Source organism: Alnus glutinosa, chromosome 4, assembly GCF_958979055.1.
Source record: "Alnus glutinosa chromosome 4, dhAlnGlut1.1, whole genome shotgun sequence".
NCBI classification, from domain to species: Eukaryota; Viridiplantae; Streptophyta; class Magnoliopsida; order Fagales; family Betulaceae; genus Alnus; species Alnus glutinosa.
Window position 1 is genome coordinate 11,704,029 of NC_084889.1, and position 22,460 is coordinate 11,726,488.

At 35.7% G+C, this 22,460-nt stretch overlaps 1 protein-coding gene across 2 annotated transcripts; it reads left to right on the forward strand.

Moving 5' to 3' along the window:
* The first annotated feature begins 1,366 nt into the window (after positions 1 to 1,366).
* Positions 1,367 to 16,162, forward strand: LOC133866404 (probable beta-1,3-galactosyltransferase 12). 2 transcript variants are annotated; one of them, XR_009899873.1, is made up of 7 exons: positions 1,367 to 1,971; positions 12,764 to 12,916; positions 13,007 to 13,089; positions 13,168 to 13,267; positions 13,391 to 13,504; positions 15,168 to 15,317; positions 15,738 to 16,162. XR_009899873.1 is itself a non-coding variant. In XM_062302917.1 (7 exons), exons 1-7 carry the CDS (start codon positions 1,559 to 1,561, stop codon positions 15,824 to 15,826), a joined length of 1,095 nt encoding a protein of 364 aa, XP_062158901.1. In that variant the 5' UTR covers positions 1,369 to 1,558; the 3' UTR covers positions 15,827 to 16,162. The 2 variants fall into 2 exon arrangements, 1 of the variants encoding a protein (XP_062158901.1); XM_062302917.1 differs by having other exon boundaries at positions 1,369 to 1,971; positions 15,175 to 15,317.
* Positions 16,163 to 22,460: the final 6,298 nt, after the last annotated feature.

Sequence of the window (22,460 nt, forward strand, 5' to 3'; positions counted from 1 at the left end):
ATATATTACCATTCCCCTTGCAAGGGGGACCCCCTTTGCTTGGGGTGGCCTCGTGAGCCACCCGTTTGTTGGGTGGTGGTCGGCCCTTCGCTAGGGTGGAAGGGTGGCTCCACCGCACCGGCTCATCCGTATAATTTTTTTTTTCAAATTTTAATAAAGCATTATATATATATATATATATATATATATATATATATATATATGCTAAAACCGGCTACATAGCATTAATTTCATTAATGTCACGTAAGCAAATTTAGACGGAAGGAACCAATTGAAAAACGTGAAAAGTTTAAGAAATTACAAATTGGATTTAAAAATTAAGAAGTTAAATTTTTATCTTCCTTATAAAGAAACATTGTTAGTTGTTGAAACAAAATTAAACTAATCATAGTCAAAATATTTGGCTTTAAATCTGGAGAAGGATTCTGACAAGAACTATTTTGGTGAAGGGATGGGAAGCTTGATGCATAGGTGATTTTGAGAAGTTTCACCAAAATTTGGTAAAATGTTTGAAATGCCGAGTTCAATACAGATGCTCTAACTCATTTCCAGTCCCGCGTAGTTCACATCTTAATATCTTAAAAGAACAAAAATTCTGAAAGAAAATTAGAAATACTAAAGAAATTGAGCAAAAGAAGCTAAAATAAAGAGACAGAAGATTAAGACTCCATTTTTTCGTAAAGAGGTTTATACATATATATTTGTGTTTAGTATAACGAAAAATCTGGATCAAACCGAAAACATTTCGATTGCTCAGTTTTTTTTTTTTTTTTTTTAAGGAAAGTTGAAACTTTCATTGATATAACTAAACATTACAACAACATTTCAGAATACATACATTGTAGCATTCATCCACTCTAGGTGTACAAACAATTTGAGTCCAAAGACTCAAATAAATACAGACAGTTGCAACTAAAAAATCCAACCAACAGAATGGTGCCTCTGCGTTGACATACACCTTTACATGAACAAGGAGTCGGTCACACAAATCGGGCAAAATCCAATGATTTCAGTTAAAACATCTTTTAAGTGGTGTAAAATGTTTTTTATTTTTTATTTTTATAAACCAGTTTTTGAGTTTAAAATTTTCTTTTACGCACGCATTCTCTCGCGCAATTCATTCTTTGTCGCCGTCTGAAGTCGCCAGTTGCTGCCACCGAAATTTGCTAGAAGTTGTCAGTTGCCGACTTGCCGTCAAAGTTAGCTGGAAGTTTTTTACTATCACCGGAGGTCGCCAGCCATTGCGATTGCGATTGCCATTGTCATTGCTAATTTTCTTAAAGTCAAACCCCCGAAAATATTTTAAGCTGAAATCTTCTACGGAAAATGTTTTAAATATTGTTTTTAACAGAACATTTTTTACTTGGGTAAAAAATGGAAAGGAGGAAGAACGAAAGAACTGATTCAACTGCAAGACACCAAACAGGTACTGGGATGGTTCTTTCCGACAGAGACACAAACACTTCCAGCACAAGAAGTGCGTCCGTACCGAGACACCCACTTCACTCACTGTGTGTCCAAGACTCTGATCCCAGTCGCCTTCTCAAAATTCACGGAAATGCCACTCTTCTCTCATAGTAACCGCCCCTCACCCTCTCTTCCCACCTCCTACTCCTCCAAACCCCTGAAGCCCCAAAAACTCAATTCTACCCCTCCCCCCTACCGCCTCCCCCTGCCCATTCTCGTCTTTTCACTCCTCTGCTTCCTCTTCGGCCTCTCCGGCACAATCTTCGCCGTCTCCTCCCTCCGCCGCCCCAGACCCGTGCCCGTCTTCCGATGCGGCCGATCCGAAGACACTTTCCGGGCATTCTATACGGCCTCCAGTTCTCGGCAGCTCGGAGATCATGGGGGCTTGGTGGAGCGCCCTAAGGTTCTTGGGTTCGTCGGAATTCAGACCGGGTTCGGCTCCGCTGATCGCCGGGCAGCCCTGCGGAGCACTTGGTTTCCTTCCGACCCAGATGGACTTTTGAGGTATCTGACTATTTTTTTTTTTTTTTTTTTTCATGAATTAAATATCTGACTTCTTTCTTCAGTTAAATCATTGAAATGTGGGTTATGATCAGATTTTATTGGGTGTATTAGCGTTTGAAATAATTGATGGGTTTTGCATATGATTATTGGTTGTTAATCTGAATTTTCAAAATGATTTTCAGTTCAGTTAGTTAAAATAATTATGTGGTAACATTTAGGAATTTTCGGTTTTACTCTACAGTTTCAGAGAGGATAATGGAATTTTACAACATAAAATATTTAGTTGTAGTAACTAACTGAAAAGGGAAAAATTAGTTTATGCTACGTTGCTTTTGTTAAATGTAAGGTACACAATATCTATAACTTCCAAGATCTTGACTATCATGATTTTCACAATAAATAGAATAAAAGAAACATACCAGAATCCATAGCAATAAAAGTCTTCTTCAAAGCTCAAACACTAGGAAATAATTTCTCTCACTTGACCTTCTTCAGATATACAACGTTGATAGATGTTGTACATATTTATAGGGTGTAGAGAGGACTAGTTTCCTTTGTTTTTTATCACCATTAATTCTACTTCCCATCAAAGTTAGAATTAATTAATAAGAAACATTAACTTCTCGTAGTTAATTAACCAACACTTCATTAAGGTGTATAAATTAACCATTAACCAACAATTAATTAAGGATGATTAATTAACCAACATTAAGAGTCTAATAAATTGTCTTATATGCCATTTCATGTGGGACATTAAATTTTTACATTCTCCCACTTGGCCCATATGACTAATACTATTTTAGACTCAATAAGGTTAACATTAGGCGCGCAAAAATTTAATCCATCCTTCAATTTGGTCAACATAAATACCATAATCAAACAACCTACTAGTATGAGTAATGACGGTTGTACATCAAAAGGCGACATAGTAGCAACTTGTTCAATCATGGTTCATAAATGAAAGTGTTCAAAATGGTCCAACGAAAATGTCTTTTGTCAAAGACTATTCCTGTTGTCATTCATCTAATCTTATATGTACGTACAAAATGAATAAACAGGAAAAATCAGAAACATATTTAATGAGATCTCGAAAGTGTCTAATAACATAAACAAACACTATGCAATCTATAAACATTACGGGTACAATAGGTTACAAGCAAGACCCATTTTGTTAACGTGTTCCTTAAAGGTCTTTGGTGGTAACCCTTTTGTTAATGGATCTGCAATCATAAGTGTTGTGGTAATATGTTCTATAGACACTCGTTGTTTCTAAACTTCTTCCTTAACGGCAAAATATTTAAGCTCTATATGCTTAGCACCATTAGAATATCTGTTGTTCTTGGAGAAAAACACAGCTGCGGAATTATCACAATAAATTTTCAGCGGCTTAGCAATAGTGTCGACAATTCCAAGTCCTGAAATAAAGTTTCGCAACCATAAACCATAAATTGTGGCCTCAAAGCATGCCACAAATTCAGCTTCCATTGTGGATGAAGCAATGATGGTTTGCTTTGCACTTTTCCATGAAATTGCTCCTCCAACTAATAAAAATAGATAATCAAAGTTGATTTTCTACTATCAATACATCCGGCAAAGTCTGAATCGGAGTAGCCAATCACTTCTAAATGATCAGACCTTTTAAAAGTGAGCATATAATCTTTTGTTCCTCGCAAGTACCTCATCACTTTCTTCGCAGCTTTCCAATGATCCATTCCAAGATTGTTTTGGTTTCTGCTCAACATACCAACTGCAAAACTGATGTTTGGCCTAGTGCATGTCTGTCCATACATCAAGCTTCTTACAGCAGAAGCATAAGGAATTCTTTCCATCTGTTTACGTTCCCATTCATTCTGAGGGCATTGCATGAGACTAAACTTATCCCCTTTTTGAAGTGGAGCAACACTAGCTGAACAGTTCTCCATGCCAAATCTCTCTAAAACTCTTTCAATATATTGTTTTTGAGACAATCCTAACAGCCCACGTGGTCGATCTCGGAATATTTCTATTCCTATCAAATAAGTTGCCTCACCCATATCTTTCATTTCAAAGTTTTTAGAGAGAAATTCCCTGGTTTCGTGCAACAAACCAAGATCACTACTGACAAGCAATATGTCATCGACATATAGAATCAAAAATAGAAACTTGCTCCCACTAACCTTCAAGTATATATACCGATCAACAGTGTTTTCCTTAAAACCGAAGGAAGTAATAGTATCATTGAACTTAATATACTATTGTCTGGAAGCTTGTTTAAGTCCATATATCGACTTATTTAATTTGCAAACCATGTGCTCTTTTTCCTTTAATGAAAAGCCTTCAGGCTGATCCATATATACTTTCTCTTCTAAATTCCCATTCAGAAAAACAGTTTTCACATCCATTTGGTGCAACTCTAAATCATAATAATTCTAAGTGAATCCTTCTTAGATAGAGGAGAGAATGTCTCCTTATAATCAATGCCTCCTTTATGAGTAAAACCTTTGGCCACAAGTCTAGCTTTATATCGTTCTATATTGCCTTTTGAGTCACGCTTGGTCTTGAAGGCTCATTTACACCCGACTGTCTTATATCTTTCAGGTAATTCAACGATATCCTAAACTTTATTTTGGTCCATTGATTTCAACTCATCATTCATGGCATCAATCCATTTAATAGAATTATTACCTTCAATGGCTTGTGAAAACGAAACCAGGTCCTTACTTGTCTCTATATCAAAATCAGATTTTTGTAAATAAACCACATAATCATCTGAAATAGCAGATTTACGTTCTCTTTAAGACCTCCTTAATGCTATTCCGTGTGATTCTTCTATAATTGGTTCATTGATGATAATCTCATCATGGAGTGATTGATCAATAACTTGTTTAACGTTGTCAAATGATTGTACAATTGTAGGAACAACATTTTCTTTAGAAGTTATGGATAGTGAGACTTGTACACTAACTTCTTGAATAACCGCATTTTGTGGTTTATCACTCCCACTGATTTCACCATTTTCAAGGAATCTAGCATTACCGGTTTCAACAATTTTCGTACTATGTGTAGGACGGTAAAACCTATACCCTTTAGATTTTGTTGGATAACCAATAAAGTAACCACTAATGGTTTTAAAATCCAATTTCCTTTCATGTGGATTATAGATTCTAGCTTCCGTTGGACAACCCCAAATATGCAGGTGTTTCAAACTTGGTTTTCTTCTAGTCCACAGGAGTCTTTGGAACTGCTTTAGAAGGAACTCTATTCAGTAAATATACAACGGTCTTAAGAGCTTCCATCCATAATGAAATGGGTAGAGAAGAATTACTTAACATACTTCTAACCATATCCATTAAAGTAAGATTACGCCTTTCAGCTACACCATTCTGTTAAGGCGTACCTGGCATAGTATATTGTGCACATATGCCATGTCTTTCAAGGAGTTTAGCAAATGGGCCAGGGCATTGACCCAAACCATCATACCTTCCATAATACTTACCACCTCTATCTGATTTGACAACTTTCACTTTTCTATCTAGTTGTCTTTCAACCTTAGTAATGAATACCTCTAAGGCATCCACTGCTTAAGATTTTTTATGCAACAAATAGATATAACAGTAACGTGAAAAGTCATGAATAAAAGTGATAGAATACTTTTCTCTACCAAAAGACGGTGAGTCAAAAGGTCCACAAATGTCTGTATGGACAATTTCTAGAAGTCCACCACTTCTTGTAGCATATTTCTTTGTGTGTTTGGTTTGTTTTCCCTTAATACTTACCACCTCTATCTGATTTGACAACTTTCACTTTTCTATCTAGTTGTCTTTCAACCTTAGTAATGAATACCTCTAAGGCATCCACTGCTTAAGATTTTTTATGCAACAAATAGATATAACAGTAACGTGAAAAGTCATGAATAAAAGTGATAGAATACTTTTCTCTACCAAAAGACGGTGAGTCAAAAGGTCCACAAATGTCTGTATGGACAATTTCTAGAAGTCCACCACTTCTTGTAGCATATTTCTTTGTGTGTTTGGTTTGTTTTCCCTTAATACAATCCACACACGCATCGAAATTAGTAAAATCTAGATTCGGAAGAATCTCATCTTTTACTAATCTCTCTAATCTTTCTTTGGATATATGACCCAATTGTTTGTGCCACAAGATGGATGGATTTTCATTAATCAGGCTACGCTTAGTTTCAACGTTATGATGCAGGGTTAGGAGGCTTTCAGCAAAATAGCTATTAAGATTCAATTTATACAAACCATCACATAGATTCCCAAAACCAATAAAAATGGTATTTTTAAACAATTTGAATTTTTTATTTCGGAATGTAAAGTAATAGCCATCAAGATCAAGTTTAGATAAAGAAACCAAATTACGAGAAATTGAAGGAACATAAAGTGTTTGAAACAAATCTAAGTAATAACTAGTTTCTAGAAACAAACGAAAGGTTCCGATGGCAACAACTTGAACTTTAATCCCATTTTCCATGACTATGAAATTTTCATTTGGGTTTAAAGTTTGGATTATAAGAAAGCCCTGTATCGAATTAGAAACATGAACAGTAGAACCTGAGTCAATCCACCAAGTATTGGAAGGAACTACAGTAAGATTTGATTCAAAACATGCAAGCTAAATGCTTACCTTTCTTTTCGAACCATGCCTTAAGTTTGTCTTATCAAAAAAAAAAAAAAAAAAACCATGCCTTATGTTTGTGACAATCTTTCTGAACATGCCCAAACTTTCTGCAAAAATGGCACTTGATATTGTTCAATCCCTTCTCATGAACCTCAATTGCTTGAGGAGGTCCATTAACTTTAGATGGCTCTATCATTTTGCCTTTGTTAGGCTTCTTCCACTTCTTTTTGGCTCCATGACTTACAAGATGAACTGAATGATGTCTTTGTAGCTTAAGCCTTGCCTCTTCTTGAACAAGCATGCTGGCCAATTCATTTACATTCCACTTATCCTTAATAGTGTTGTAATGAATTTGAAATGGCCCATACTGAGGAGGCAATGAATTCAAGATAAATTGTACGAGAAAGAACTCATCCACATTCATCCCAAGAGCCTTTAACTTAACAACTAGATTTGTCATTTCAATGATATGCTCATGCATTCCACATGTACTATCAAATTTCATGGTGGTAAGTTCAGCCATCAAAGTCCTAGCAAGAAACTTGTCAGCTGAACGGAAACGTTCTTCCACAATTGTAAGGAATTTTTTAGCACTGTCACATTTAAGAAGTGTTGACTTAATATTACTCGCAATGCTCATTCGCATAAACATAATGCTTAATCTATTCGATCTTTTCCAAGACATGTATATAGCTTCTTCTTCCGCACTGCTTGAATCAGTAATGGCATGCGGTTTCTAAGTGCCAAATCAAGATCCAGAGCACCAAGGTGAAACTGAACTTGTTCAGCCCAGTTTGAGAAATTTGTTTCATTAAGAATCGAAACAGATGAAGTAAGCAAATGTAGCGAAATAGGAACTGACACTGCAATTAAATTAATGCTCACTATATTAATGCTTTGAGTTATCAAACATAAAATATTTTAATAAATAGTAAGTAGTACTATTGCAATTCACCTTTGGGTGGAAATTACAATATACTAAAAATATAATCATTATGGTGATTCCCATTCACCTATTAGGAATAATTAATAATGCATCTGCAATTCGATAGGTCCGTTACCTTTGGGTATTCGGTTCCAACTCTCAATTAAGGATACACATTAATTATCCTATCTCAGTTTATCAATCACTTGAAAAGTGGTGCACCTTTGGGCTAGTCCAAAATATTATTGTGATTTGAAAAAATTGTAAAAAATTTACAATGTCATTATCTTAATACTTGAGATTTGGGTATTAAGTTTCAAACATACGACTTAAAATCTATGAATCCTTCTAGTTAGGTCACTTTGGTGACTACCAAACCATTTCATAATATAGATTTCAATTCGAATTAATAACACCGCAAAGCAAATGGTCATAATATGCCTTTAACATTGATTATAGAAATATTAATGTATCTAATCAATAAGAAAATAACATTTAAAATAAAATGAAACGATCAATGTTTTAAAGACAAAATATTTATTGCCAAAACATTATCTCGATCATTTAAAGTAGCATTAAATTTTGCAAATAACAAGTATGTTTATGTAAAAGTTTTAACATCTGCAATTGTTCGTTAGTTACTATAAAAGATCTTCATAAACTGTGCATATTAATACACAAGAATTTGTCATATGCAAAATTTAACTATACGTAAGAATTTTTGTTAAAAGACAAAATCTTGTCATAAACTAAATACACATAACATTGTATGGAAAATCATGAAAGTTACAACTCAAGCTCTGATACCACATGTTAAATGTAATGTACATAATATTTATAACTTCCAAGATCTTAACTATCATGATTTTCACAATAAATAGAATAAAAAAAACATACCAGAATCCATAGCAATAAAAGTCTTCTTCAAAGCTCAAACACTAGGAAATAGTAATAAAAGTCTTCTTCTACAACGCTGATGGATATTATTCATATTTATAGGGTAGAGAGAGGACCGGTTTCCTTTATTTTTTATCACCATTAATTCTACTTCCCATCAAAGTTAGAATTAATTAATAATAAACATTAACTTCTCGTAGTTAATTAACCAACACTTCATTAAGGTGTATTAATTAACCATTAACCAACAATTAATTAAGGAGGATTAATTAACCAACATTAAGAGTCTAATAAATTGTCTTATGTGCCATTTCATGTGGGACATTAAATTCTTACAGCTTTGTCTTATAAAAAGTTAAAGATTTATATTGGAAAAATCTTGGCAAAAAGAATACGTGGGCTAGAGTTTTGGTCTTTTGGATAGTAGCTTCCTAGAGGGAACTAGGCCTCCTCACAACAAGAGTTGTTGAGCTAAATTTCATCGATGATTTTATTAATTCCATGGCTTGTCTTAAATAGACTTACATGATGATAATGAGATAACAATACTAATCCTAAGATAACAATTATAATCCTAAATCTGATTATAAAGACGAGCCAAATAATCGATCCTCCAAGCTTTATATTCTCTATTTGGCTTTATATTCTCTATTCGGCTTGGCACAAAAGGAGTTCCCACTGATCTCTACTTCCTCACCCATGCAAGACTACTAGCCCGTAACATCATCCCCTGTTAAAGTTGACCTTATCCTCAAGGTCAAAAGAAAGGAATCGAAGCTATAAATCTAACTTATCCCAAGTGGCGGTAGCAGGAGAACAACCATGCAAATGGGCTAGAAGTTCTTCATTTCTTGGGTTTCCACGTTTGTCCAAGACTGCTTGTGGGAAGAGATCATGGGCCTCTTCATGCACGAGGGATTCGGCTTAGCTCTTGTAATTCAATAACAGGAGATCTCTAGTTATTGAAAATGGAGGGTCAAGATTAAAAAGCCCCTATTTTTAACACGGAGGACGTCGCTTTCTAAACGAAACTAACAAACACCTCCCAAACGGCATTTGCACAACGTCTTCCTCCTATTGTTCTTCCTTTTCTTCTAATACTCACGGAGTTTGAATGGCTCAACAGGCAGCATTTTTGGTGCCCTTATTATTAACACTTGTTCTATGAGTATCAAGTAATCACAACAGCCACATACTGTTGACCGAGGGTGAGCTTGGAGTTGGGGTCTGCTTGGTCTGCACTTGAAGAATTATGGCTGCACAGAGCACGTGCGGAGATATAGGCCCCACGTAGCTTATACGCCAGCTACCCCTCACCATTTTCATGTTCTTTTGCTGTCCTTTTAACTCTCCCAACTCCTCTGTTTCGCATGGCCCAAAACAGAGATGAACGGAGGAGTTGTCGTGGCTGTGAATGCTCGCAGATCATGTGTGCTGACTAGGCTCTTAGAATAATAGGCTTAACAAGGAAAGGCTACACATTGCTCTTCAAGGATTTTTTTAGACAGTCGTAGATGATATCAGCTGGTAACAGCTTGCCATCCCCAAAGGTAACAGCTTTCACAAGATCATTCCTTGCATCCTCCCACCCTGTATAAGCAGCAACCATGCTGATAAACCAAATCTTGTGCTGCCTTGTCTTGTCATATTTAATAGCTGGGATTGGACCCATTATTGTTTTCACTGCATCCACCAGCCATTCCAACTTCATATCCAACTTAGCAGCCCTGTCAAATATGTTGGTCGAGCCATATTATCTCTTGGTCCATATTGAATAACTTTTTAACTGTTTATGATTGAATGTGTTTGTGTATTTTGAAAAACCATTTGAACGAATGATTTGGGCCACACAGAAAGTGCACAAATTTCAACTGAAAATAGGATGTCTATAAGGTAATAAGACCTTAATGTCCTGAATAATGGCACTGTGGCTGCCTGGCTGCTATTATCTATCAAGTCAAAACACAATATGAAAGCAGTACAACAATAGAGGGTTTTGCACCAACACATTTGTTGCCCTGTTGAGTTTGAAGATAAGAAGTTACTACAGAACTGATCACATATCAAAGTGAAGCAGAACACGATAAAGACAAAGTCTAGAGCATTGGTGTATCATGGGGAACGACTCTGGACTCTAGAAGGTCAGAAACTAGGGTTCTGTTTGGGAAAATTTTCAAAAACAGTGTTCACTTCTCAAACACTGAACAAGTCCGGACTCTAGATGCTGCATTGTGGCTTTCAATAAATCATGTTTGTATTGGGCGAACGTTTTCCCATGTTAGTTGGAAATAGTTTTCCTATAAAAGATATATCATGCTATGACGTAGCGGAAGACTAAGGTAACTAATCAAAGAGCAGCATCTTTGATTCTGCAAGGAGAAGCGTCTTCGTCTTCTACCTAAAAAGATAAAAACAAGTCTGTAAGCTAAAAGAAAGATAAAACTCCGCAGAGTATTTGAGAGGAAATTCTCTAATTTGATAATAATTCAATTGAGTGAGTTTTACATAATAAGCAAGCCTATTTATAGAAGAGAAATACTTGTAGAGAAAGTAATCATAATTCTAATAGTAATAGTACACCTTATTCTAGTAACAATAGTAAACCTTATTCTAGTAGTAAAAGTAAACCTAATCTTAATAAGGAAAAGAAATAAATAAAGCAAATCTAATCCTAGTAAGTAAAGAAAATAAAGTCTAAATTCTAAATAAGGAAATAAAATAAAATCCTAACTTGACGATAAAGTCTTTCCTTTTGTACTTCCATTGTCTGAGAACATGTAAACTTTTAATCAAACGGCTCTGCTCCAATATTATTTTTGATATTTTTTCTATTTTCGTTTTCACCGAAAATATTAGTAAATTCCGTCCTACATCAGACACCCCCACTTGAAAAAAACTCGTCCATGAGTTTTCTTTGAGATATGTGACACGCGGCTCTTCTGAAGAAAGATACTTGGAGAAATCTACATAGATAGCGCTAAGACACGAATTTTCCTTTTCGTCTCCTTCCATAAAAATTCTTCCAAATAATTTCCTTTTGAGACAATCTTCAACTTTATGGTTTTCTTCAAAGGAATCACCATTGTTTTTTATTTCTGTGGTGATCGTGATGAGTTGCACTTGTAGTGGATATTCTTCCACTGGTACAATAGTTGGAACCAATGGTTGTGGTTGCACATATTGTTTTTCTGACGGCAACTTCACTTTTTCACCGTAACTAACATTCTCTTCATATACGGGTTTCCTATTTAGAGAGTCATAAATACGGTTAGAAACAGGTCGAGGGCAACTTACATCATTGTCACTAAGATCTTCATAAACCGGTGGTCGGTTTATGGGTGCAAGTCGTTGGTGACGAGTAGGCCTCACTCGGATCCCATCGTCATTATGGACAAGATTGTCCCTGTGATTATGAATAGGACCCATGTACATGCACTCTATCATCTCTCGCATCTGTCGCATCTCTTGTCGCATCGTCTGCCGGAACTCTTAAAATTCGGCTCTCCAAGGAGCCTCCCTGTCATGAACAACATCGTTATAGAAGTTGTTACTATAGTATGAGTTGGCCATCGAATCCGGATAACGCCGGCTCGGATACCCCATGAATTCGGCTCTCAAAAGAGCCCCTCCCCTACAAGCAGCGTTGTTGGAGAAGGTCGTCACCGTTACGTTGATTGGTCATGATCAGGATAAAGCCTGCTCTGATACCAACTGATGTAGCGGAAGTCTAAGGTAACTAATCAAAGAGCAGCATCTTTGATTCTACAAGGAGAAACGTCTTCATCTTCTACCCAAAAAGATAAAAACAAGCTCGTAGGCTAAAAGAAAGATAAAACTTCGCAGAGTATTTGAGAGAGAATTCTCTAATTTGATAATAATTCAATTGAGTGAGTTTTACATAATAAGCATGCCTATTTATAGAAGAGAAATACTTGTAGAGAAAGTAATCCTAATCCTAATGGTAATAGTAAACCTTATTCTAGTAACAATAGTAAACTTCCATTGTCTGAGAACATGTAAACTTTTAATCAAACGACTCTGCTCCAATATTATTTTTGATATTTTTCTATTTTCGTTTTCACCGAAAATAATATTAGTAAATTCCATCCTATATCATGTCACATTTCTGTCAATGAACTTCAAGCATGAATTAATAATTTATCATGGAGGGATATACTAAATTTATGATGTGATTTCAATGGAAATGTTTCATTATTACTTGGCATGGGTTGCTTGCCTCTTTCTGTTGTAACTCACTATTCCATTCTTCTTTCTCATTTCATTTATCACAACTTCTATGGTTTTACCATTTCTGCAATTACATATTCACCTCGTTTACGCTTTTTATAGATTGGAACAAGCTACTGGTTTAGCTTTTAGGTTTGTAATTGGACTATCGAAAAATGCAAAAAATATGGCAGAGCTTCATGAAGAGGTGGAGAAGTACAGAGATTTCATGCTTATTGATGTCGTGGAAGAATATTCAAAGCTTCCATACAAATCGTAAGAGTTGTCTACTTGTACTAGTCATAATGTTGATAGCTTGATATTCTTGGCAGCTTATGTGTTATTGCCTTTTCCCCTGCTTTGTAGGCTGGCATTTTTCAAAGCAGCTTTTGAACTTTTTGAAGCAGATTATTATGTCAAAGCTGATGATGACATTTATTTACGCCCAGGTACATTGAAGTGCACATTGATGCTTTAGCTAGTCTTATAGGAGATTGCAATGTAATGCTGTTCCTGTAATTTGTCAGATCGGCTATCAACTCTTCTAGCTAAGGAGCGAACACATTCACTGACTTACATTGGATGCATGAAGAAAGGACCAGTGATAACTGACCCTAAAAATAAATGGTATTTGGTTTTTCAAATTGTTTTCAAAATTTTGGCTTTGTGATTGCTTATTTGCTTTCATGAAATATATGTCTTTCTATGCTTCACAATTTACCAGAGGATTTATAATCACCAAAATTTCAGGTATGAGAAATCCGGACATCTGATTGGAAATGAATACTTTTTACATGCTTATGGTCCTATATATGTTCTTTCTGCAGAGGTGGTAGCTTCACTGGCAGCTGCTAGAAATAACAGGTTCATAATTTTTTCCCTATATTAGTCTTTATATTGTTATTTTCTCTTTGCCAGTGATTAGATTGTGGTTTTACATTTACATTTTTCCTGGATAAAATTTGTCCTGAACATATGTCGTAAGGCACAATTCTTGAAAATCAATAGATCAGTTTGCTTTGCTGGTGGAGTTTTTTAATCACTTACAATTTCCTTTACATCTAGTAATTGCTGGCTTTTTGCTTGTAATGCATCCAAGCAAATTTCTTGGTCCATCAAATAGATTGTTTACTTGATTGCAATAAATGGAGTAAAAGATTGTTCAAATTGACAATCATGATTAACAATTAATAATTCCAGTTATAACCAGGGTAAAGCTTCAAAAGCAAAAATTTTGACAAGAGCCTATATGTTTCTCTATCTTGAAATTGTAGAATTTATCCCATTATTCCCATAATTTCATGCTAACGATGCCATATTCAAGAAATGTTTGCATTGATGCCCAGCGTATTGTTGACTGATATAAACAATTTGGTCTGTATTGTTATTTAGATTTGATGTTTATAACCTTTCTATTATTAGTTTAGTGGTTAGTGAGACATGCTAGGCTAATGAATTATGATTTTATCTTACTGTTTAATATTACAATTATGTTTGACCAAAGTCCACCAAGTTCCTTTATAAAACTGATGAGGAGGGCATTAGCTGGGTTTCTTTGAATTTGTAGCTGAAAACTGAACCCCACCTGAACCCTTTTTTGATTTCTAATGCTCTAGATCTCCTACAGTAACAATTCTTTTATGAGTTACTGGGTTTCTATTATTTATGTCATGGAAAAAATGGGAAAGTGAACTTTAAAAAAAAGAAAAGGAAAGTGATGATGCTATGTTGGGACCTAATTATTGTTAGGGAAATTGCCTAAACCACCCTGAGTTTTCACCTGTTGTCAGATCTGGACATGAGCTTTTTTTTTTAATGCCAAATAAGGACCTAGGATTTTGATCGTTTGCCAACAAGATCCATCTATCCAACCTTCTGTCCAAGTTTTAACAGGAGGTTTGCAAAGTAACCAATATTAAGATGCTGCATGTAGTAACTGCCACGTTATGAATCTCAATTATACCTTAAAAAATATTATTTGAGGGTGGTCTGATCACCCCCTCAATGTGATTTTGGCCTCAGCTCCTCTTTTCTTTTTCTTTTTCTTTTTTTATAATTTTGAGGGGGGCATAATTGAGATTTCAGGTAGCTTAATTGATGTGACAACTCTGATACAAGATCTCCTATAATTTGGACGGATGGACCTAGCTGGCAATCAGCTAAATCCTTGGTCCTTATTTGGTGAAAAAAAAGAGGAGGTTTTGATCCGGTAAAAGGTGAAAAACTACCTTGCTTTATGAATTACTTACCAAAAAAGAAAAGATAATTGAACTAGCAAATTATCAACATCTATCCTAAACGGAAGCATGAAGTCCTAAGAATCTTAATGGCATTCATTCATTCTTTTGAATTACCTTGGTCCTTAGAATAACTTGTGGAATCAAACATTACTGTGTCCATTTCTTCTCTCTCTGACTGAAATTTCTTTATTTGTATTAGTTATGCCACAGCAATATCATCTATAGAACTCTTTAAACTGTAATGTTTTCCTATGGTTATTATTCTGCTTACTGGATGCACTTTCTAGCCTTCAGTTTGAGGATACTTAGCAATGAGGATGTCACAATTGGGTCATGGATGCTTGCTATGAATGTCCATCACGAAGATAACAAGGCAATATGTGACCCTCGATGCACGCCTACATCTATTGCAGTGTGGGACATCCCAAAATGTTCAGGTAAAGCTACTCTTCATGTCAGGACCTCATGCTATTAGTCCATTTCTATAAATACAGTTGACCAACTTAAGGGCCGATTCCTAACTTCATGTTCTATTTTAGAGCCTTCTTGTCGGTAAGTCATACTTAAATGCTGAAATTTGAAAATTGAAGGTTAATCTCAACAGACGCCTCGCAGTATAATAAGAATGTTATATTGGAGATAATAAATAAACACATTGTACGTCTTGTCAAGTGAGATGTCTTGCTCTGAGCTGTTTACTTTTATTGTCTTTACCATGTTGTAACACTTTGGCCTTCCATGTCTTATTGATTTACCTGTATATTGTTGTTAATTTAGTGAAGGTAGCACTGATTTAAAGAGGACGTGTTTCTTCTCTAGGATGCTTTTATAATATGAAAACTGTTGAAAATATTCAGGTTTATGCAACCCATCTACCAGGTTGAAGGAGCTTCACGAGATTAGTATGTGCTCCAAAAGTCCGACCTTGCCTCCTGATGACAGATAGTACGTGAAAATAGTCTGGCATGAAATTACACCCTACATGCTGAAAATACAGGAAGATGATCAGCTTGCTTAAGGGGGAAAAGATAAAAATATATAGGTCTTTGAAGCTACCTTCTGAAGACATGACATCTCCTTTTGTAGTCTTCCATCTATGCTTGTTGTGCAAGCCATGTACTTTTATTGAGCTTCTCCTATGACATCTTCCTCGGATGATTCCACTCATTAATCTACGGTACCAGTGAATAGTACGGTGTTAGTACCTGAAGAATATATGAATAGGATGGCGGTATATGAAAATAAATAAATAAACTATATATAAACCATGGTTTTTCTTTCATTTCCCAACATATAAACTGTCTATACCAAGGAAAAAAAATCTGTTCATACTATTTGGTTTATTTTCTTTATTTTTCATCTATAACCAAATAAAATCTGTTCATTTCTTTAAATAAGCTAAATTCGCATAAATTTCTTTAAATAAGCTAAATTCGCATAAATTCAGTTTGACTCATTCAATTTAGGCTGTAGACTAAGTTTATATAAACTCGACTTAACTCATTTAAGCTCGATCATATGACATGACGATACAATATAGATATAATGCATGATAAATAAAATAAACGTGTCATAGTTCAACACCGTACGGTCTATTCGAGATATTAACCCATTTTTAGCAGGATTAGTGCTGTTTCGAGGAACTTGTAGCACAACATCGATGCCCTGGATGTTGCAAACTATCGTCCCTTGCAGTGGATATGCCTATATTAGATTCCACACGACCTTCCACATAACGATAGCCAAGTCTACCTTGGACGCATTTGCATTGAACGTTCGACACTACCCTTACCAAAGCATATGTTTTCTCAATTCCAATCGATTCTTTAGTGAGGTACAAGACTACGAATAATTTTAAGGAGGACTTATGTCTTCTTTTGAGTCCTCTCAAAATTAATGTACCATTTAAAATCATCATTCGATATGTGATAGAGATATAATTGAGAAGTAGAGATATATAAAGCCAAACATTAAAATGACAACTTATATTTCTAATTAATGCTATGTTAATTTCGACAAAAAATATTTTTTTGGCGTTGTACTCATAAAAAAATAAAAAAAAAAAAAAAAAATGATCGGTGACTTTCGACAGTGGTCCTGCAGTTTGAGAAAAATAATCTTAAACTAAAAAACTAGTTTAGGAAATTTAAAAACGAAAATCATTACACTCAAAAATATGAAAAATATTTTACCACAAAAAGACAAATGAAGAATAAATTAATATTTCCAAACTTGAAACCGGAAACTTTTGGGCTTTTGGAAAGCAAGCCTAGCAGACAAAGTTTTGGCCATCAGCTTGATACCTCGGTTACTAGTACAACATAAAATTGACACGTCATCCTCCGCTATCTACCGTCCTACGCGGCAACCTCCATGCCAGCGTGACACCTCCCTTTGATCCCCCATTCATACACGCTATTTCTTTTTTGTCTTCACACTCACTCAGTAGCTTATGCTTATTCACACCACTCTCTCTCTCTCTCTCTCTCTCTCTCTCTCTCTTATATTCATGGAAGAGAATTCAAACTGGCTCAAATCTGAAACCACTGGCAGCCTCACATGGAGATTGGATGATCTGCTGACCGAGCTCGAGCGCGACAACGACATATCGTCGTCGGAGGAGTTCTCCATCAAAGAAGAGATGATAGAGGAGGTCATGCAAGAGCTGCAAGAGGAGATCAGTCTCTCTGCCTGCACCGAACCCACAACATGGCCCGCCAGTTTCCCGTTACCGTCATCTTCGTCTTCATCGACGTCGCCGTTTGCCGACACTAGCGAGAGATGTGGGGCGTCGGTGTCGGACTCAGCGTCGACGGTTATGGCCGGCATTGAGTATATGGGGCCGGCGTTGAAGATGGGGTCGCCGGAGAACGGGTTTTTGGGGGTTGTGGAGGGAGGAAGGTGTAATTATTATGGCGTAGGAGTTGCTGGGGAGAGAATGGACGGCTGTGATGGAGGGGAGTTGGATGATGAGTGGCTGGGAAGGCTACTCCTCTGGGACCCACCGCCGGTCGATGATCAAAGCTAAGCTATGCTGTGGACCTAGGAGTTCCGTACAGACCACATACAGGTCCCTATTCTCTTTCTCATTACTAGTTCACTCGTTTCGGCAATGCTTTTCTACCCTCTACCCTCTAGTGTCTAAGAAAAATTTAGTGACAAGCTAGCGTTTATTTTTTTGGTGGCTTTTCTGTATTTGCCGATGCCAGGGAAAAAAGTGTTTATTCTCGATCTCCCTAGCTCTCTCTCTCTCTCTCTCTGTGAACATGCATGCTTCTTTTTTTTTTTTTTTGGAAAATATAATGAGAAACTTGAAGAAAATAAGAAAAGATATGCAACCTGCAGCTATATATCGGCGATCTCCATCAACGGCGAAGAGGCAACAATGGTGATTTAGGAGGATTTGGTCTAGTCTAGTAAATAGTATTATGATGGGGTTGGGACCACGACCACGTACGGTCCATTTTGGTGATGGCTTAAACATGTAGCATTGCTATAATAAGAAACCCTACAGCCCTACGAGGTCGCCATTTATTTGCCAAATTTACAGCAAACGTTCCGTTGCCAACTTGCTCATACTGCAAACCGGTCACCATCATGGTTCCTCTTCGACCTCTTTATCTCTACTTTCTTTTAATTTTGTTTATGGTTTGAAGTCATCGCAAAATGCAAGATGCTACGTGGCTCGTCCGTGTTTCCGAGGCGTTGCCTACACTGACTGGCATGTATATATATCACAGAAAAATCATTTTTCTTTTTCTATTTTTTTTTTTTTTTTTTTTTTTGGAAAAAATACAATTAACTCCCAAAGTTTTATTATTTTTTTTTTTTAATTTTATCTCAAATGTTTAAAAAGTTACAATGTCCCCCAACAAAGTTTTCAATGTGACTAATCCGTTAGTGATTTTTGTCTTTTTTTTAACTGAAATGATTGAAAAGACTTAAATACCCTTCTTTTCATTTTTTTTTACTAAAAAAAAATTAATAAGTAAAAAAAAAAAAAAAAAAAACAAGAATAGGGAACGGCCGTAGCCACTCCCTTAGGCCAAAAGAGGTGGTTTGGCCACCCCCATTTGACCAGAATGGAGGTGGCCGAAACCACCCCCAAACCCTTTGAGCCACCCCCATTTGGCCAAGGGGGTGGCCAATCCACCCCCATCTGGCCGGATTGGGGTTGGTGAGCCCCGTTCTGCCCAGATGGGGTAGCTCAGCCACCTCTTTTCTCTAGTTTTTCAGTCGTCTTTTCTTCTTCTTTTTTTTAAACAATGGCATTTTGAGAATTAACATGTATATAAGGGGTAATTTTGGAATTTTTGTAAAAAAAAGGGCATGTGTAGTGCATGTGAGCCATTTTCTGTCAAAGAAGACGGAAATCACTAACAAATTGGTCACATTGAGAATTTTGAAAATTTTGTTGGGGCACATTGCAAACTTTTTAACATTGAAGGTAAAATTAATTGTATTCTCCCCCCCTCCCCCTCCTCCCTTTTTTTTTTTTTTTTAAGAAAATTGATATTGAATTTCTTGCTTACAATTCGTATTCGCATGTCGGATCTGAATCGTATTAATGCATTAATATAAGATTTATAGGTCAACCATAACCAAACTTATTTAATTAAATGGGCCAGACGCCGTAACCCTAACTCAATAATTTCGTGTTGGGTTCTTATTAAGTTTGCGGGTCGTATAAAAAATTACTAGATGTATGAAATGAGGACGTTTAGACTTTCCCTGTAATTAAAGGTTTAGCCCATCTAAGTATTACTAAAGTCTAAAGATACTGGGCCCAGGTGGTCAAAGAAAATAAAAAGGCTAAGTATATCGGCCCACGAAAGAAGAATTACAGTTCATGCATCTTAAAGGACGTGTGCATTCAACTCATATTTCACTGATTTCAGACCCAATTAGGATTTTCTGGCCTACTGAGGCTTACCAATTTCCCATCGGCCCAATTGGAAAATGTTCGATGAATCAGATGACAACATAGAAAGAGTTAAATGCATTAATGAATCACATGACATACCAAAAACAAACAAAAATTTGTTGAATGAATCCCCAACCCATTAGGGGGGGCATTTGGATCCTCTTCGGTTCAAATGAACCGGAGACGATCCGGTTAGCTAGCTAGTTTAAGTAGAAGGGTAAAATTGTTCAAAAAAAAAATAAAAATTGAAAGGATAATCTTACCTTTATTTTTATATTAACTAACTTTTTTCCTGTTCAAATGAACTAGAGATGATCTTGGGAAGGGGAAGGGGAAGGGGAAAGGGAGAGGGGGGGGGGGGGTTTAAGGTCATCAAATAAATACAACGGCCATTGCGGTGGCTACCAAATTTATCTGACGGTCTTGTGATGATTTAGCGATGTGGGTGTTTTTTAGTAATTTTTTAAGAATAATGTTTAATACCATTTTTTTTTTTTTACAACTATCTACAATAATTATTGGCGGTCCTAACCAATTAATCCTTAAATTTGTTTATTTTTATTTTTATTTTTAACAATAACTAATCTAAAAGTTGGCTTAAACTGACATGTCGGCATTGTATGATAGTTGTGAGATAAAAATGTAGTTTCTAGTATGAGAAATGTTAAATGAATTCTCTCTTTTATACTCACAAGTGCTTACGTACTCCTTCCCGTCACATTAGTGAAAATAAACACTTAAAAAGCAATGTAAAAGATAAAGAGAGTTCGTGTAGCATTTCTCTTCTAGCATTATTAATTTTTGAAAATAATATTAATTTTGTATGTTCAAAGTGGAGGCACGTTAGTGTTAAAAGGGTGGCCGGGACAAACAAAATATCAAATTGCAATGAGAAGCGCGACCCCCTGGCCTTTTCCTTCAAGGGCATTGTCCTCTAGCTCTACTTCAAACGATGACCCTCCAACACTTGCCACGTATTTATGATATTATCGCATGTGTATATGTATGTTACAGCTGTACTCTCTCTACGAGTCTGTATCATGATGACATATCTAATCTATGGCTACTCCCAACATGCATATGCATGCATACGACTTATGAGTGACTCACGCCTCTCATACGTAGCACTATTCTTTATCATATTATTGTATATTTCTTTTTTTATCTTGTCAACCTACGTTATCAACATGCAAAGCTTGTAGCTAGAGATCGAGTGGTTCGAAAGCAAGGAGCTTTGCGATTCACTTGTTCTTTTGGCCCTCAAATAATTGTACGTTTTCGTCTTGTTCGAATGTTTTGGAGAATTTTTCGAATTTGATTTTCAAGAAGATCATCGATCAAGAACAAGTCTCAATCTACAGTGACCCTTTTAAAGAATATTAATTTTTGTTTTCCGAATAAGTTAATAACTTTAGATTAGGGAGCGAAACCAAGATTTTAGGCTCGAGAAAAGATGAAACTAAAAAATAAATATCTTTAAGGGTAAAAAACTTAATTTTGGAGAGTTATGTTCCGTTTGTTTCGGCGTAAAATGATTTTTTGGAAAATGGTTTCGGCATTTTTCAGTGTTTGGTAGGGGCGAAAATAATAGTCAATCGGAAAATGATTTTTGTTTGACCAAAAATACTTAGTAAATTTCGAAAAATGATTTACGCTTGATGCCAGACGCATTCGACCCTTATTAAACGACACAGTCGACCTTTACTTCAAGCAATCGACCATCACCGAAATCTTGCCGGTACCGAAATCCGACAGCATCCGGTCAATGTCGCCGGAATCCGGGCAGCCCAGATTGCGGTGACCGTATTTCGGCCATGAAGCCGGTAAAAGTAGCCGGAATCTTGTCTGTCAGTGACGGAATCTCGTCTTCGATAATTTTTATATTATTTTACATTAAAATTTATATGTTTTGAATAAAAATTAATTTTTATAGGTTAATATGATTGAATAAAAATATTAAAAGTATTTGTGATTTTCTGTACGTGCCAAACACCGAAAAATGCTTTCGGTGAAAAATATTTTTCAGAAAAATAATTTCCCTGAAATCATTTTATGACAGAAACCATTTTACGTCGAAACAAACGGGGCATTAAACTCATAAAAAAACATAAAATTAGGAGATTTTTTTTTATAAAAATTTTGAGGTTTTTAAAAAGTTTGAGAAGACTTCTATGCCCCCAAGCTCAATGGCAGTTCCGCTCTTGCTTAAATCTGAATAATGAAAATGAAAGATGCAGGGATGGAATTTTTGGCCCATGGCTCTGTCCTGCCAATAAAAGTTTTTGGCTCCATCCTTGAAAATAAGCTCCTTTTGTTTTTCTTTTCTTTTCTTTTCTTTACTGTCTTTTGGGTTTAAAAAGTTTTCAAAACTAATATAATGGCTCAATTTACTTGACCGTTAGTAAAGTCAACTATATGATTAAATGAAATTTGATTTAACGGTTGAAATTAAGTAATTGTTACTAACAGTTATAATTATTAAATACTGTTAATTATAAATTTAATCTAACGCTCAAGATTAAGTGTCTGTTAATATCGAATAGTAAGATTTTAACGACGGTTAAATTAATTAACATCATGAAATTTTCTATTCTTCTATCTTTCTCAAAATCCTTTTGCGCGCAGTTTTAATATTAGTGTTTCTCTTGTTGGAATA